Source organism: Salmo trutta, chromosome 12 (genome assembly GCF_901001165.1).
Source record: "Salmo trutta chromosome 12, fSalTru1.1, whole genome shotgun sequence".
Lineage (NCBI taxonomy): Eukaryota > Metazoa > Chordata > Actinopteri > Salmoniformes > Salmonidae > Salmo > Salmo trutta.
The window spans coordinates 51,590,942-51,607,633 of record NC_042968.1 but is presented as its reverse complement, the minus strand read 5'-3'; the positions used below and the strand labels follow the sequence as shown (position 1 = coordinate 51,607,633).

Genomic DNA, 16,692 nt, shown 5'->3' with positions numbered 1-16,692 from the left:
TGTGGACAGGCACTTTATTTCTCTGCAGCATATTCCTTTGTTGAGTATATAAAAAAAAGTTACCAGATATAATATACAAAATGCATGGTTTGATTTTTCAGCCCACATAAAATCCTGGCTTTACTGTAGTCTTCCTATTTAGATGCACTGTGCTAGAACCCTAACATAACTCTTTTGTCTTCAATGCAGACATTCAGTTTTGGGAAGACAAATTAGTCAGAAAATTTAAGAGGAAGAAACTTAGCTCATTGGCTGGTGGACATCCTATACACCCATCCCGCTTGCCTCGTGCCAGTGACTATATTCATGTCTATCACCACCACTGATCCTAACTACATTTTCTCTGTCACACATCATAAACAAGCCAGCAGTGTAACGCTGTCGTCGGAATGAGACCATAGCGCAGCGTGGAAAGTGTTCATGATGTTTATTTTCACCAAAACACTAAAACAAAAATACCAAAAATGAAACGAAAGCGCACAGTTCTGTCAGGTAAGATACAAAACAGAAAACAACTAACCACAAAACACAGGTGGGAAAAGGTTGCCTAAGTATGATTCCCAATCAGAGACAACGATAGACAGCTGCCTGTGATTGGGAACCATACTCGGCCAAAACAAAGAAATAGACAACATAGAATGCCCACCCCACATCACACCCTGACCTAACCAAATAGAGAAATAAAATGGCTCTCTAAGGTCAGGGCGTGACAAGCAGTGACCTATTGACAGCTCATAATAAGAGCACAGGTTTTTAAAAATGCTTTGATTGCCAGTGTACTGAAGATCAAAGCCATACATTCACCTATAGTTTAGGGTCTGGATACAATCCGTATCGCCGAAGTTCAGCGGTATAGAACCTGAAATTTAAAGGTAATTTCTTATTGAGCCGACATATGCAGTGTTTACCATGAATGCAGTCTCTACGAACGTGGGAACATTGCCTTTCAATTTAAATCATGCTGAAAAGGCTGTCGTGTCTGGACCATCATTAAATGTGAAGACTGTATATTATCAAATCAATTCTCTGTGTAATTTAATTACACAATTAAACTAATCATGTAACTTTAACTAGGAAGTCCGGGCACCATGGGAAAATGTTGTTTAGAGTGTTAATTTCCCGACTATAACTCTTCAGACATTTTCATATCTTATCAAAACAGTCGCTTATTAATGAATTATTACCTCATCAGTTCTCATTACTGAATGTCGCAAACCCTTGAATATCTGCACAAACCCTAGCATAAATTATGAATCAGTGGTTGAATTGGTTTAATTATTTATTTACTAAGTAATCAAGTCACAGAAATACAGAAATACATAAACACACTGTCACGTCCTGGCCAGTATAAGGGTTAATTGTTATTGTAGTTTGGTCAGGACGTGGCAGAGGGTATTTGTTTTATGTGGTTCGGGGTGGTGTGTTATTTAGGAGGGCATTTGATTGATGTATTCCGGGGTTTTTGGGCACTGTTTGATATTCATGTAATTCTATGTTTAGTCTAGTGAGTCTGGTTCTATGTTTAGGTAATTGGGGTGGAGACTCTCAATTGAAGGCAGGTGTGGTCTATTTGCCTTTGATTGAGAGTCCCATATATTAGGGTGTGTTTGTATTTTGTGGGAGATTGTTTCTTGTTTAGCATGAGTGAGCCTTTCAAGACTGGTTTGTTTGTTTGTTTGTTGTGGTGTTCACTTGATTATAGTTTAAATAAACGTCAAGATGAGCATACACAGTCCTGCTGCATATTGGTCTTCCTTTACCAACGACAACTGTGACACACACACAATTAGTTCATACATGGGGTATTACATGATACAAAGAAAAAGTCCCTAGCGGATGAAACCGATATGATGGCTTTGTAGACAAAGGAAAGAGGGTGTGGACCGCTCCAGAGCGCGAAACTCATAGCTGATAAATACACTCATAGCAATTGCTAATACCTTACATGAACGACCGCTCATTCGAAAAGACATTTCAATTTACAAATTTATGAGTGTATGTCTTGTCTCTCTCTGTGGTCGCCGTCTGTCTGCTGGAGAGAGTCAACAGAAAGTCTCTGGTTGTGTTCATAAGAGATCAAAGTCGTAGGTTGTTAGAATGTATACTTCAGAGTGCCATTCGGAAATCTTAGAATCAGATGCGTTTAGCAGACTAAAGTATTCACAGTTGAAGTCGGAAGTTTACACATACTTAGGTTGGAGTCATTAAAACTCATTTTTCAACCACTCCACAAATGTCTTGTTAACAAACTATAGTTTTGGCAAGTCGGTTCTACTTTGTGCATGACTCAAGTAATTTTTTCAACAATTGTTTACAGAGATTATTTCACTTATAATTAACTGTACCACAATTCCAGTGGGTCAGAAGTTTACATACACTAAGTTGACACGGCCTTTAAACAGCTTGGAAAATTCCGCAAAATTATGTAATGGCTTTAGAAGCTTCTGATAGGCTAATGCTACCAAATACTAATTGAGTGTATGTAATCTTCTGACCCACTGGGAATGTGATGAATGAAATAAAATCTGAAATAAATGATTCTCTCTACTATTATTCTGACATTTCACATTCTTAAAATAAAGTGCTGATCCTAACTGACCTAGGACAGGGAAACTTTACTAGGATTAAATGTCAGGAATTGTAAAAAACTGAGTTTAAATATATTTGGCTAAGGTGTATGTAAACTTCCGACTTCAACTGTATGCACCAACTCTTCTTAACTGTTTCGGCTGGGAAGCATGCGGACGCCTTTACACTGATATTCAGCTTAGAGATTGAATCTAGGCCAGTCGTGGTGACGTACTTGTTCCTTTCGTTGTTAAGTGTGGGCATTTGACTGGCATACAGACAGTGATTCCAAAGCTAGTAGACCTTGGCCCACACGCCAGGCCAGCTTGGCTAGTCAGAGCATCTAATGATGGTGATGCAGGTGGAGACTGGTCTCCTCTCATAATCAATCAGGGCCCTGTGGCTTGCCAGGACAGACAGTCTATTCTCCAGCCCCACCCACACAAGGACAGAGAAACTCAGAGGAGCGTCTTGCTCCTCGTCCAGCAACTGTCGTGTGTCGAAGGCACTGGCAATCTGGTCCGTCTGTTCCGAATAGGTGAAATCCAGCCTTAGCATTAGGTCTCTGGTCTCCTTCCCTGCTGGCAGCTTGAAGGTGACTTGGACAAAGACCAGGTACCAGCCTGACTCGGTTACCTGGATGTGGGTCCTACTCTTAGTCAGGAACATGCTGTCCATCTCTTTCCTCTCTTCCTCCCACTCCAGCTCACCTAGCTCAGCAAAGCTCTGTTTGGTGGGGAGAGCTGCGGCAGAGAAAACCAAAAAATAGGTCAACTTAGGGAGTAAGTAACTTTTAATATTCTTTTTTTTCTTCACACAGTACACACTGAGTATACCAAACATTAGAAACACCTTCTTAATATTGAGTTTCAGCTCCCCACTTTTGCCCCCAGAACAGTCTCAATTCATTGGGGTATGGACTCTACAAGGTGTCGAAAGCATTCCACAGGGATGCTGGCCCATGTTGACCCCAATGCTTCCCACAGTTGTGTCAAGTTGGCTGGATGTCCTTTGGGTGGTGGACCATTCTTGATACACACAGGAAACTGTTGAGCGTGAAAAATCCAGCAGCGTTGCAGTTCTTGACACAAACCGATACGCCTGGCACCTACTAGCATACCCCATTCAAAGGCACTTAAAACTTTTGTCTTGCCCATTCACCCTCTGAATGGCACACATACACAATCCATGTCTCAATTGTCTCAAGGGTTAAAAATCCCTCTTTAACCAGTCTCCTCACCTTCATCTACACTCATTGAAGTGGATTTAATAAGTGCCATCAATAATGGATCTATAACGTTTCAGGTAAGACCCAAGTGCAGATTGTGTTGAAGTAACAATGTTTATTACAGCAACGGGGCAGGCAAACGACAGGTCAAGGCAGGCAGGGGTCGATAATCCAGAGTAGTGGGTCAAAGGTACAGGACGGCAGGCAGGCTCAGGTCAGGTAGAGGTCAGTAATCCAGAGTAGGGGCAACGGTACAGGACGGCAGGCAGGCTCAGGGGCAGGCAGAGTGGTCAGGCAGGTGGGCTCAGAGTCCAGACAGGCAAGGGTCAAAACCAGGAGGGTGAGAATAAGAGAGACTGGGGAAAAGCAGGAGCTGAGAAAAACGCTGCTTGACTTGACAAACAAGATGAACTGGCAACAAACAGAGAATACAGGTATAAATACAAAGGGGATAATGGGGAAGATGGGCGACACCTGGGGGGTGGGGGTTGGTGGAGACAATGACAAGGACAGGTGAAACAGATCAGGGCGTGACAGGATCATAGCTTTCACCTGGATTCACCTGGTCAGTCTGTCATGGAAAGACCAGGTGTTCTTAATGTGTTGTATACTCAGTGTACATTTTGCTGTCATGAGAAAGATATACTGGTATAGTACACAGGAGGCTTTGGAGTTACTTAGTGGATATTATTCTGTTTCCTGTTTTCCTGAGAGCATGCTGGGATGAGCCATGTTTGCTGTGATGATTTTTATTATCTGACAAGGCAAACGCCAAATAACCCAAATATGCACCTAAAACGGTCTGGGTCAAACAACAACAGCCAAGGTAAGTTGAAAAAAGTAAAGAATGTTTGTATTTGTATTTTTGGTGAACTATCCTTTTTGAGTTACTTACACTACCGTTGAAAAGTTTGGGGTCACTTACAAATGTCCTTGTTTTTTAAAGAAAAGCACATTTTTTGTCCATTAAAATAACATCAAATTGATCAGAAATACAGTTTAGACATTGTTAATGTTGTAAATGACTATTGTAGCTGGAAACGGCAGATTATTTTTATAGAATATCTACATAGGCATACAGAGGCCCATTATCAGCAACCATCACTCCTGTGTTCCAATGGCACGTTGTGTTAGCTAATCCAAGTTTATCATTTTAAAAGGCTAATTGATCATTAGAAAACCCTTTGCAATTATGTTAGCACAGCTGAAAACTGTTGTATTGATTAAAGAAGCAATAAAAGTGACCTTTAGACTTCTTGCTCAGTTGTGCACCGGGGCCTCCCACACCTCTTTCTAGTCTTGTTAGAGCCAGTTTGCACTGTTCTGTGAAGGGAGTAGTGCACAGCGTTGTACGAGATCTTCAGTTTCTTGGCAATTTCTCGCATGGCATAGCCTTCATTTCTCAGAATGAGAATAGACTGAAGAGTTTCAGAAGAAAGTTGTTTATTTCTGGCCATTTTGAGCCTGTAATCGAAACCACAAACGCTGATGCTCCAGATACTCAACTAGTCTAAAGAAGGCCAGTTTCATTGCTTCTTTAATCATAACAACAGTTTTCAGCTGTGCTAACATAATTGCAAAAGGGTTTTCTAATGATCAATTAGCCTTTTAAAATTAGAAACTTGGATTAGCTAACACAACGTGCCATTGGAACACAGGAGTGATGGTTGCTGATAATGCGCTTCCGTACGCCTATGTAGATATTCCATGCCATTCCCTCTACAATAGTCATTTACAACATTAACAATGTCTACACTATTTCTGATCAATTTGATGTTATTTTAATGGACAAAAAATGTAAGTTTCTTTAAAAAACAAGGACATTTGTAAGTGACCCCAAACTTTTGAACGGTAGTGTATATTTAAGGAATAAACAGATACAGTATCAACAATGCAAAGTCATGGCTGGGTCACCAACCTTTAAAGAACACACTAGAATTGGAGGAGGGACTTCTGAGGAATTTGGCCAAGTCTGTGGGACAAAGAAGACACTTTTGCTTTTTATTTTCACAAATGCATAATAAAACTACAAACATGCTCACTCAAAAGTTCTCATTCTTCTTATGCAATTAAGGCTTCTTCAGTTATATACTGTACGATCCGTAGAGGTGCTGTCTTCATTATAAAAGCGGATAGTATTTCAAACACATAATTAGGCATCAAAGCTGAACTGAAATCTTATCAGAAACACATTGTGTCGTTGTCACAGCTTTCTTTTTCAGGTCAAACTGATGTCATTTGGACATTTTGCACAGAAAATCTTTCCCTTTGTTTTTGCGTTTATTGTATTTTCTTCCCAGTCCCTAAACCTCTTTGCTCTGCGAAAGATGACAGAGAACTCTACCGATGTCATCTAGATTGAACCATTCATTCTATCGATCTATTACATTATTCCATTGAGCAAGGGTTTATTTAGTCTTCTAGGGCAACATATAATGACAGAAGAGAAGCTACACGTTTCTAATTATAGACTAGTTGACTAACAAATAGGCTACCAAAATGTTGGAAACTATAAGCAGAAACATATCTAAATCAAGCAAAACAAAATCCTGCACCCCCTGTCAAAAAATTATTCTGCAGTCTTTGACTGTAGCATGTAGCTCATTTTCTATATTTGAGGGTTAGGGTTGGGTGCCGGCATCAGATATTCACTTCATCACATATAGTGGGGCGGTTACGGATGGGTTGTTAGCAATTACCAAACAGCTGACCTGCGCACCGCTAGTTTACATGTCCAAATCATTTGAAAGATTGCTCAGAAAACCAGGTCCTTTAATCAGCGTATGCTTACTTCAAATTTGACCTTACCTCAATTAAGATAAGCAGAGTAAGGTGTTTACTTGACTATTGTATAATCCGTTTAATATCTAATTATTACAGTGCATGTAAATATACTTTGATTTATACACTAGATGACTTGTAGGGGGCGCTGTGTTAAAGCCACCGTGACTCCATCTTGGCACTCCCTTACCATTCGTTTTTGGCACATTACAGACACCTTAACAACCTGTTTGGGATAGGGGGCAGTATTTTCACGGCCGGATGAAAAACGTACCCAATTTCAACAGGTTATTACTCTGACCCAGAAACTGGAATATGCATATTATTAGTAGATTTGGATAGAAAACACTCTGAAGTTTCTAAAACTGTTTGAATGGTGTCTGTGAGTATAACAGAACTCATATGGCAGGCAAAAACCTGAGAAAAATACAACCAGGAAATGAAAAATCTGGTGCCTGTAGTATTTTCAGTCATTGCCAATTGAACACACAGTGAGTTAGGATTCATTTTGCACTTCCTAAGGCTTCCACTAGATGTCAACAGTCTTTAGAAAGTTGTTTGAGGCGTCTACAATGAACAGAGACCGAACAAGAATGCTGGGAAGTTGGTCCCCCAGGGAAGGACATCACTTCATTGTCGCGCGTTCACGCGAGAGGTAGCTCTGTTCCAAAACATTTTTCAAGACACTGGTTTCGTCCGGTTGGAATATTACTGCATTTTCACATTCTAAGGCCCTAAAGATTGATGCTTTACAACATTTGACATGTTTGAACGAACGTAAATAGATTTTTTTTTACTTTTCGTCGTGAAATTTTCCGCGCGCTTCCTACATTTGGAGTAGCTGAACTGAACGCGCGAACAACATGGAGGCATTTGGACATAAATTATGGATTTTATCGAACAAAACAAAATTTACTGTGGACCTGGGATTCCTGGAAGTGCCTTCTGATGAAGATTATTAAAGGTAAGTGAATATTTATAATGCTATTTATGCATTTAGATGACTCCAAAATGGCGGCTATCTGTATTGCGTAGTGTATTCTTCTGTGCACAGTACTCAGATTATTGCAAAGTGTGCTTTCCCAGTAAAGTTATTTTGAAATCTGTCAATGCGATTGCATTCAGGAGATGTTAATCTATAATTCTTTGAATAACAGTTTAATATTTTATCAACGTTTATGACGAGTATTTTTGTAGATTGTTGTGCTGATTCACCGGCAGTTTTGGGGGAAATACATTTTCTGAACGTCACGCGCCGATGTAAAATGCTGTTTTTGAATATAAATATGAACTTGATAGAACAAAAAATGCATGTATTGTTTAACATAATGTCCTAGGAGTGTCATCTGATGAAGATTGTCAAAGGTTAGTGCATAATTTTAACTGGTTTTCTGCTTTTGGTGACGCCTGTCCTTGCATTGAAAATGGCTGTGTGTAATTTTTTGTCTATGTACTGTCCTAACATAATCTAACTTTATGCTTTCGCCGTAAAGCCTCTTTGAAATCGGACAACGTGGTTGGATCAAGGAGATATTTATCTTTCAAATGGTGTAAAATAGTTGATTGTTTGAGATATTGAAATTATTATATTTTTGCTATCTTGTCAAGCAATCCCGTTTCCGGGATTGAGAACGGGAAGGGGTCCCATAGAGGTTTATGCATTCTTTTAAATTATATTATGTGAGCTTAACATAAAAATGTATATCTATATTTTTGTTAACATATACTTTTTAGAGATTTCTATTGTTACTGGCCTTGAAACATTTAATTGCAATACTGTTGAATTCCAGTTTAGAACTGTGTCTACTGGAGAGTGCCAATATTACCGACAGGTGGCATCAACGCCTTTCAATGGCCAATACATAGCATCAGCAATCTAGGGTTTATATACAGTGCATTCTGAAAGTTTTCAGAGCCCTTGACCTTTTCCACATTTTGTTAAGTTACAGCCTTATTATAAAATGTATTAAATCATTTTTCCCCCTTATCAATCTACTTTCAATACCCCATAAAGACAAAGCAAAAACAGTTTTTTTGAAACTTTTGCAAATGTATTCAAAATAAAAAACGGAAATATCACATTTATGTAAGTATTCAGACCCTTTGCTCAGTACTTTGTTGAAGCACCTTTGGCAGCGATTACAGCCTCAAGTCTTCTTAGGTATGATGCTACAAGCTTGGCACACCTGTATTTGGGGAGTTTCTCCAATTGTTCTCTGTCAGGTTGGATGGGGAGCGTTGCTGCACAGATATATTCAGGTCTCTCTAGAGATGTTTGATCGGGTTCAAGTCCGGGTTCTGGCTGGGCCACTCAAGGACATTCAGAGACTTGTCCCGAGCCACTCCTTTGTTGTCTTGGCTTTGTGCTTAGGGTCGTTGTCCTGTTGGAAGGTGAACCTTCACCCCAGTCTGAGGTCCTGAGTGCTCTGGGGCAGGGTTTCCTCAAGGATCTCTCTGTACTTTGCTCCATTCATCTTTCCCTTGATTCTAACTATTCTCTCAGTCCCTGCCACTGAAAACATCCCCACAGCATGATGCTTTCACCACCATACTTCACCGTAGGGATGTTGCCAGGTTTCCTCCAGACGTGACGCTTGGCATTTAGGCCAAAGAGTTCAATCTTGGTTTCATCAGACAAGAGAATTTTGTTTCTCATGGACTGAGAGTCCTTCAGGTGCCTTTTGGCAAACTCCAAGCGAGCTGTCATGTGCCTTTTACTGAGGAGTGGCTTCTGTCTGGCCACTCTACCATAAAGGCCTGATTTGTAGAGTGCTGCAGAGATAGTTGTCCTTCTGGAAGGTTCTCCCATCTCCACAGAGGAACTCTTGAGCTCTGTCAGAGTGACCATTAGGTTTTTGGTCATCTCCCTGAGCAAGGCTCTTCTCCCCCGATTGTTCAGTTTGATGGAAGGCCAGCTCCAGAAACTTCCTCCATTTAATGATGGAGGCCACTGTGTTCTTGGGGACCTTCAATGCTGCAGAAATGTGTTGGAACCCTTCCCCAGATCTGTGCCTCGACACGATCCTGTCTCGGAGCTCTACAGACAATTCCTTCAACCTCATGGCTTAGTTTTTGCCCTGACATGCACTGTCAACTGTTGGACCTTATATAAACAGGTGTGTGCCTTTCCAAATCATGTCCAATCATTTGAATTTACCACATTTGGACTCCAATCAATTTGTAGAAACATCTCAAGGATGATCAATGGAAGCAGGCTGCACCTGAGCTCAATTTTGAGTCTCATTGCAAAGGGTCTGTCACGACTGTCTGAAGGATCGGACCAAAGTGCAGCGTGGTTGTAGTTCTACATTTTATTAAATCAGTGAAACTTATGCAATACACAAAATAACTGAATATACAAAAACAACAAACCGTGACGCAGAGAGAAACAAACACTACTCAAAAGATAATAACCCACAAAACAGGAAGAGAAAACCCCCTACTTAAATATGATCTCCAATCAGAGGCAACGAGGGTCAGCTCAATTGGAGATTAACCCAAACAACCCCAACATAGAAATAGAAAAAGTAGAACTTAAACATAGAAATAGAAAACATAGAAAAACATAAAACACCCCCTGTCACGCCCTGACCTACTCTACTATAGAAAATTACATCTTACTAGGGTCAGTACGTGACAGGGTCTGAATACTTAAATATATTTTTTACATATGTTTTTATTTTTAATAAATGTGCAAAAATGTCTGAACCTGTTTTCACTTTGTCATTATGGGGTATTGTGTGTAGATTGACAAGGATTTTTTTATCCATTTAGAATAAGGCTGTAATGTAACAAAATGTGGAAATGTGGGTCTGAATACTTTCCGAATGCACTGTAAATCATTGGGAAAAAAATATTTTCCGAAGACCAAAACTTCACAATGTCACCATAATATATACACAAACTGTTCCGAACGGTTTTCAGATGGGAAGCATGTGGGCGCCAGTGTGGGGGTGCAGTTTCCTGTAACTCTATAGGGGCCCAGGTGCCAGGCTCAGTAATTAATTTGTTAATAAGTGTCAGTGAGACAGAGAAATGTTTTAGCATAGTTTTAACAGACAAGAAAATATCTCACTGCCTTCAAACAAAATTATGGTTATGTCCGTTAAATTGCCAAATACATGTATAACTTCCCCTTCCCCTCACAGAATGAAGCTTACCATGAATTGGAATTACTCCAGCTCCTGACGGTGATTCACCATGCTAAAATAAAAAACAGGAGAACCAATTAACCAATCCTCTCAAGCGCTGTTACACCTCAAAGAATAGAACAATCATATCATATCCAAAATAGGAAAACATGTTGATGGAATATATTGCACAGACAATTCTAAATGTTATAATGTATTTCTTTTTAGAGAAACATTTAGGAGCCTGAATCGAATGAATCTATCGATTTTGCTGTGATTTGGCAAATAGGCCGTATAGAACCCCAACAGATCTATGACCAAATACAGCTTTGTATGTCTTGAGTCTAACTCTGGGCTTTGAGATGTTTATAGTATGTTTTTCCCTGGTGCACCAAGTCTCTTGTTACCTTATATAATATATAGAAATCATCTAATCTCAAAGCCCAAGAGTCAGACTCATGCAGTAACAAAGCAATTTTATTTTGAGATTGAACAGAAATTGTCAACTTTGCAGCACTAGAGAAGCATAGACTACATTAGAGTAAATACTTTAAGATTTATAGCCCAATGACCTCTAACAGCTAACTAATTTAAATAACGGTTCACGACAACTTCCTAATATTGAGTTTTACCCCCCCACTTTTGCCCTCAGAACAGCCTCAGTTCGTCGGGACCTGGACTCTCCAAGATGTCAAAAGCATTCACAGGATGCTGGTCAATGTTGACTCCAATGCTTCCCACATTTGTGTCAAGTTGACTGGATGTCCTTTGGGTGGTGGACCATTCTTGATACACACAGGAAACTGTTGAGCGTGAAAAACCCAGCAGCGTTGCAGTTCTTGACACAAACCGATGCGCCTGGCACCTGGTCCATTCACCCTCAATGACACACACACACAATCCATGTCTCAATTGTCTAAATGCTTAAAAATCCTTCTTTAACCTGTCACCTCCCCTTAATCTACACTGATTGAAGTGGCATCAAATATGGATCATAGCTTTCACCTAGATAGTCTATGTCATGGAAACAGCAGGTGTCCTTAATGTTTTGTACATTTAATGTAGTAAGTACAGCATTAATCAGCATAGCATTTACATTTTAGTCATTTAGGAAACACTCTTATCCAAATCAACTTACAGGAACAATTAGGGTTAAGTGCCTTGCTCAAGGACACAGACAGATTTCGGTTACTGGCCCAATGCTCAAAACCGCTAGACTACCTTACCTTAACAGAACAAATCCAGATCAAACACACTGCATTGACAATCAATGCTGCAAGGACCAACCCAACAAGTCGAAAGCCTGTGAGAGAAGTGTCATGTGCCATCCCCTTGGCATTCAGGCTCTTGTAGAACTGTTGATGTGACTAGAAATGAACCAGGTGTGACTATTGTAGGTCTCTGACTTTCTGCTACTATAGGATTTCCTATTCTGTGTTAAGGAGTTTCAGTAAGACTGATCGATAACTGACGCCTGAGAAGGAGGCGTGTTGCAAGTGTGATCATGTCAATAAATGCAGACATTTACTGACTCATGTATTTGGGAGCATCCTCTGAGAAATTCCTCTCACTTTTTACCATTCAGCTGACTCATTAAATTCATACATTTTGCTGCATTCATTTACATTTTTACATTTAAGTCATTTAGCAGACGCTCTTATCCAGAGCGACTTACAAATTGGTGCATTCACCTTATGATATCCAGTGGAACAACGCATTCCTGAGCAGAACTCGAGAAATAGTCTAGAGAACGCCTTTCCTAGCTTTGAAATAGATTAGAAATAAATAAAAATTGTGAACTAATTAATTATGAGGCTATGTTTATATTTGATCCAAAAGTGTAGATATTGCGATGTTATCATTACAGTACTCTAGCTGAAGAAAACACATTATAGACTTGTGGGAGTTTATGGTAAAAATGATCTGGTGAACAATATTTTTACTGAAGTTGCTCACCCCATCAAGAGAATGAGGTCATGACATATCAGTGTCTTAAGTAGGTGTGTGGGTGTAAGCAAATGCACACATGATATTGGAAGCTGTTTTTTAGGCTGAAAGACACTACATTGACATTTCCTTTTCTGGGGGGGAACTCATACAGTGACTCATACTGATCACATGAACAAACCTGTCAACTTTCCCCTCTGGAGGGGATTTATAAGAAATAACCCACCACTGTTCCCCCCACATGACCTTTCCAAGGTCTCTAAATTTGTTTTTTTCCCCGCAAGTGCTGTACAATGTTAGAGACGTCAATAAGCCACTTCCGTAATAGTTTGTTGACATTAGTAAACAATCATCAACTCATAACATAGTATGACGTTGCTAAGTGCAGATGAGGCCCTAACCATAAGATAGAGGAAATGGGTGGGCTTTGCCAGGAAAGAGGACATTGGGGTTAGATGCATCTACACATTCTGTATAATGCATAAACATTCATGGACTGTGAGCATACTCCATACCAACACAGAGACAAGAGTTGTAGCAAAATTGACAATGTTAATTGAAGTACACTACCGGACAAATGTTTTAGAACACCTACTCATTCAAGGGTTTTTCTTTATTTTTACTATTTTCTACATTGTAGAATAATAGTGAAGACATCAAAACTACGAAATAACACATATGGAATCGTATAGTAACTAAAAAAGTGTTAAAAAAATATATATATATTTGAGATTCTTTAAATCGCCACCCTTTTGCCTTGATGACAGCTTTAAACACACTTGGCATTCTCTCGACCAGCTTCATGAGGTAGTCACCTGTCTCAAGATACAACACTGCCCCTTTAAGACAAAAAAAAGCTCTTTACCTGACTGGCTTTCAAAAATGTCTAGAAATGTGCATGTTTTGTGCTCTTGTAGGAAACAATCATTCCTCTATTGCTGACTACAAATGATCTATAACTGGGCTAATAACTAACTAGCAAAGGATATGAACAAAATGTGCACACGTGGCTAAATGCAGCTCTTGCTTTGATCTCAAAACAAGCAAATCTACTCATGCCCAAAGCCAGTAGCGGACTGGCCACCGGGAGCACCGGGAGAATTCCCGGAGGGCTGGTCAACCTCTGGGCCAGTGCGCCACCTGCGTTATACATTTTTTACTACTAATAAAAAAGTTAACAGAAGGTTGAGCGACACTTTCCCCCAGGCCCGTTGGTCTATTCCAAATGAACGTCTATGCAACCCTTAGCCCCGCCCCCTTTGTTTCGCTCACACACACACATTGACACTGACAGTGACAGCTCGAAAACAAGCTACAATAGAAAATGGAAAAGCAGAGTAAAAAATGTAAGGTTGGGGCTGAAAAGTTAAGAGACAAGAGTCAAAAGTCTTCACTCAAATGCAAGTAAATGTAAAAAACTAACCGACTTATTCGGTAGTAGTAGTACTAGTGCCAGTGCCACCGACGCTAACATCGAAGTGCTAGACCAGCAAGAGGAAGATGCCACAACCCAGTTCGCAGGGTAAAAGAGTAGACGGAGAGGACAGCGAAGCCAAAGACAGTGCAGCCGAAGCAGTAGATATGTGCCTAAATGTGTTACAAATACAACATGTTATATCAGAATTTATGAGTAAAATGCAAATACTATTGGTCAGCTACTGCTGTGTAAATGTACCAGAAAGAAAGAATTGAGGTAAAGACGTACAGTAACTGGGTGTTCAAACCGGCTAGTGGGAAAAACTCTAATTTGATGCCTAGCAAAGCTCTGAATGCCTAGATGTTGCCGTTCTGTGGGGATTTTGTTGGAAATGGCAATCACTTGAGTATCAGTGATTTACTGCCGTATAATTTACTTAGCTAAAATAAGCATTTTCATTTGATTCTGATTGCTTTTGCCTTGTGTTCTAAACGCTAAATTGCATTTGACATTAATTAGCAAATTTTATTTCATGTCTATACAGCCATTGGTTGCAAATAGTGTACATATTGTAAAACCAATCAAGTCCTTTCCCTCTCAAATTCATATTTTGTGCGGGAGAATATGGCTACAGTGATTTGCTAGCTATGATCCTCATCGCCACGTTTCCTACCATTTCACCTCTTACTAGACAATGCATTGAAACTCATCACCATGTCAACAGTCCGGTGTGAACGGCGAGTAAAGCCACACAAAACAACGGGTTGTGTCGTCATTCATTCACTTGATATGAAATAGTGGGGCTGCTGCTGTGTTTTTGTAGTTTTTCAAAATTGGGCCTTTATTAGTTCATTTATATATTATTTTATTCATATCCAGGTTGATGACAGGTCCAGTCCAGTTTCAGTGGAAGTGAGGATCTTTGGGGTTGATGACAGGCCCAGTCCAGTTTCAGTGGAAGTGAGGATCTTTGGGGTTGATGACAGGCCCAGTCCAGTTTCAGTGGAAGTGAGGATCTTTGGGGTTGATGACAGGCCCAGTCCAGTTTCAGTGGAAGAGAGGATCTTTGGGGTTGATGACAGGCCCAGTCCAGTTTCAGTGAAAGAGAGGATCTTTGGGGTTGATGACAGGCCCAGTCCAGTTTCAGTGGAAGAGAGGATCTTTGGGGTTGATGACAGGCCCAGTCCAGTTTCAGTGGAAGAGAGCATTGAGGTTGATGACAGGCCCAGTCCAGTTTCAGTGAAAGAGAGCATTGAGGTTGATGACAGGCCCAGTCCAGTTTCAGTGGAAGAGAGGATCTTTGGGGTTGATGACAGGCCCAGTCCAGTTTCAGTGAAAGAGAGCATTGAGGTTGATGACAGGCCCAGTCCAGTTTCAGTGGAAGAGAGGATCTTTGGGGTTGATGACAGGACCAGTCCAGTTTCAGTGGAAGAGAGAGTCAGGGAAGGCCAGGATGCCAGACCAACTTTTGATTATTTCAAGAGACACACGTCATTTTTATGTTTCCACCCTATGCAGGAATCAAAAAACTCTGTTTTAAAGATGGCACCAATCGGAAATGGCTATCATACAGTTAAGAAAGCCATGCGTTATACTGTTCAACATACAAATCATTAAAATCCAGACGGAAAATATTTACACAAGAAGCAACCTAATATTACACAGTCAAACTCTCAGTCATAAACGCTAAACTCCCCTTCAGCCCTGATACCTCCCCACACAACTTTTCCAGTGTTGCATGGATTCCAGCCAGAGCACTAGCTGCTACTTCAACGGTAAGTAAATCGTCCGTGTCTGTTGATGAATCTGTTTTTCTTTTTATTCGGGTTAAAGTTATTTTGTGAGGTAGTCGGATCTTTCCATGATGGAGTATGTTGTTCCTCCATAGTGTAAAGCTGTTGGTACTTGTCGATTTCCCTCAGGATCTCCATAGTATCCAGGTTGGCTCTGTTGTTTTACAAAAAGATAACAATGAGTCTTTCCCACGACGACGACAGGTGTCTGTAGTACAGCCATCTAGCACTTGCTGAATCCTCGCAAAAAATGTAACCCAAACTTGCAGTCCCAGGTGTAAAGGCTAACCGCGTTGTGGAATCCTTAGCAACAAAACTTTAGTTCTGATTAAAATCTATTTAAATTTTTATTTTTTATTTAAACAACAAACCGAGTGTAGACAGTACAATGTTCTGTTGTGCGCTCTGATGATGTATCTGATGACTTATGGGCAGTTTTGTTACACCATACTTTGTTGACTACAAATTTCTTTACCCAACCGTGGGACAGACTGTTTGTTCCCACACTCGGGACTCTGACTCTCTATTGGTTACACCGACTTTTGGCCTCCCATCCTATTTTAATCACTTCTCGCCGGCTTTTTATTCATGTTACCTGATGAAATCGCTGTACAATATGATCTTGTTGCCATCTAATGCACATTCAGATGTCATAAATCAGCACTGCAGAGCTCTCCCTATACTATGCCGTGCCTTAATTGTATTACTGTTGATGATATCTGGAAATGTGCATGTACACCCTGACCCATCTACAGTTGCAAGGCCCCAATTCTGACTTGTGCTCTGATATCTGCTTCACTGATTTCTGCTCTCGTAAAAGCCTGGGTT

General features: G+C 40.3%; 1 protein-coding gene across 1 annotated transcript; it reads right to left on the bottom strand.

The window, feature by feature from the left end:
- Window positions 1-2,716: 2,716 nt before the first annotated feature.
- Window positions 2,717-12,172, bottom strand: LOC115202725 (uncharacterized). The gene is made up of 4 exons (XM_029766785.1): window positions 11,934-12,172; window positions 10,738-10,780; window positions 5,715-5,768; window positions 2,717-3,311 (listed from the first exon to the last, which is right to left on the bottom strand). The coding sequence occupies exons 1-4, from the start codon at window positions 12,033-12,035 to the stop codon at window positions 2,899-2,901; spliced, it is 612 nt and encodes a 203-aa protein (XP_029622645.1). The 5' UTR covers window positions 12,036-12,172; the 3' UTR covers window positions 2,717-2,898.
- Window positions 12,173-16,692: the final 4,520 nt, after the last annotated feature.

Excerpts from the sequence above, each read along its gene's own strand:
- LOC115202725 (XM_029766785.1), bottom strand. The coding sequence starts at position 12,035 with ATGGCACATGACACTTCTCTCACAGGCTTTCGACTTGTTGGGTTGGTC. Across the intron at positions 10,781-11,933 it reads TCTGGATTTGTTCTGTTAAG|CATGGTGAATCACCGTCAGG; the intron begins GTAAGGTAGTCT and ends TTTTTATTTTAG. Across the intron at positions 5,769-10,737 it reads TGGAGTAATTCCAATTCATG|ACTTGGCCAAATTCCTCAGA; the intron begins GTAAGCTTCATT and ends TTTGTCCCACAG.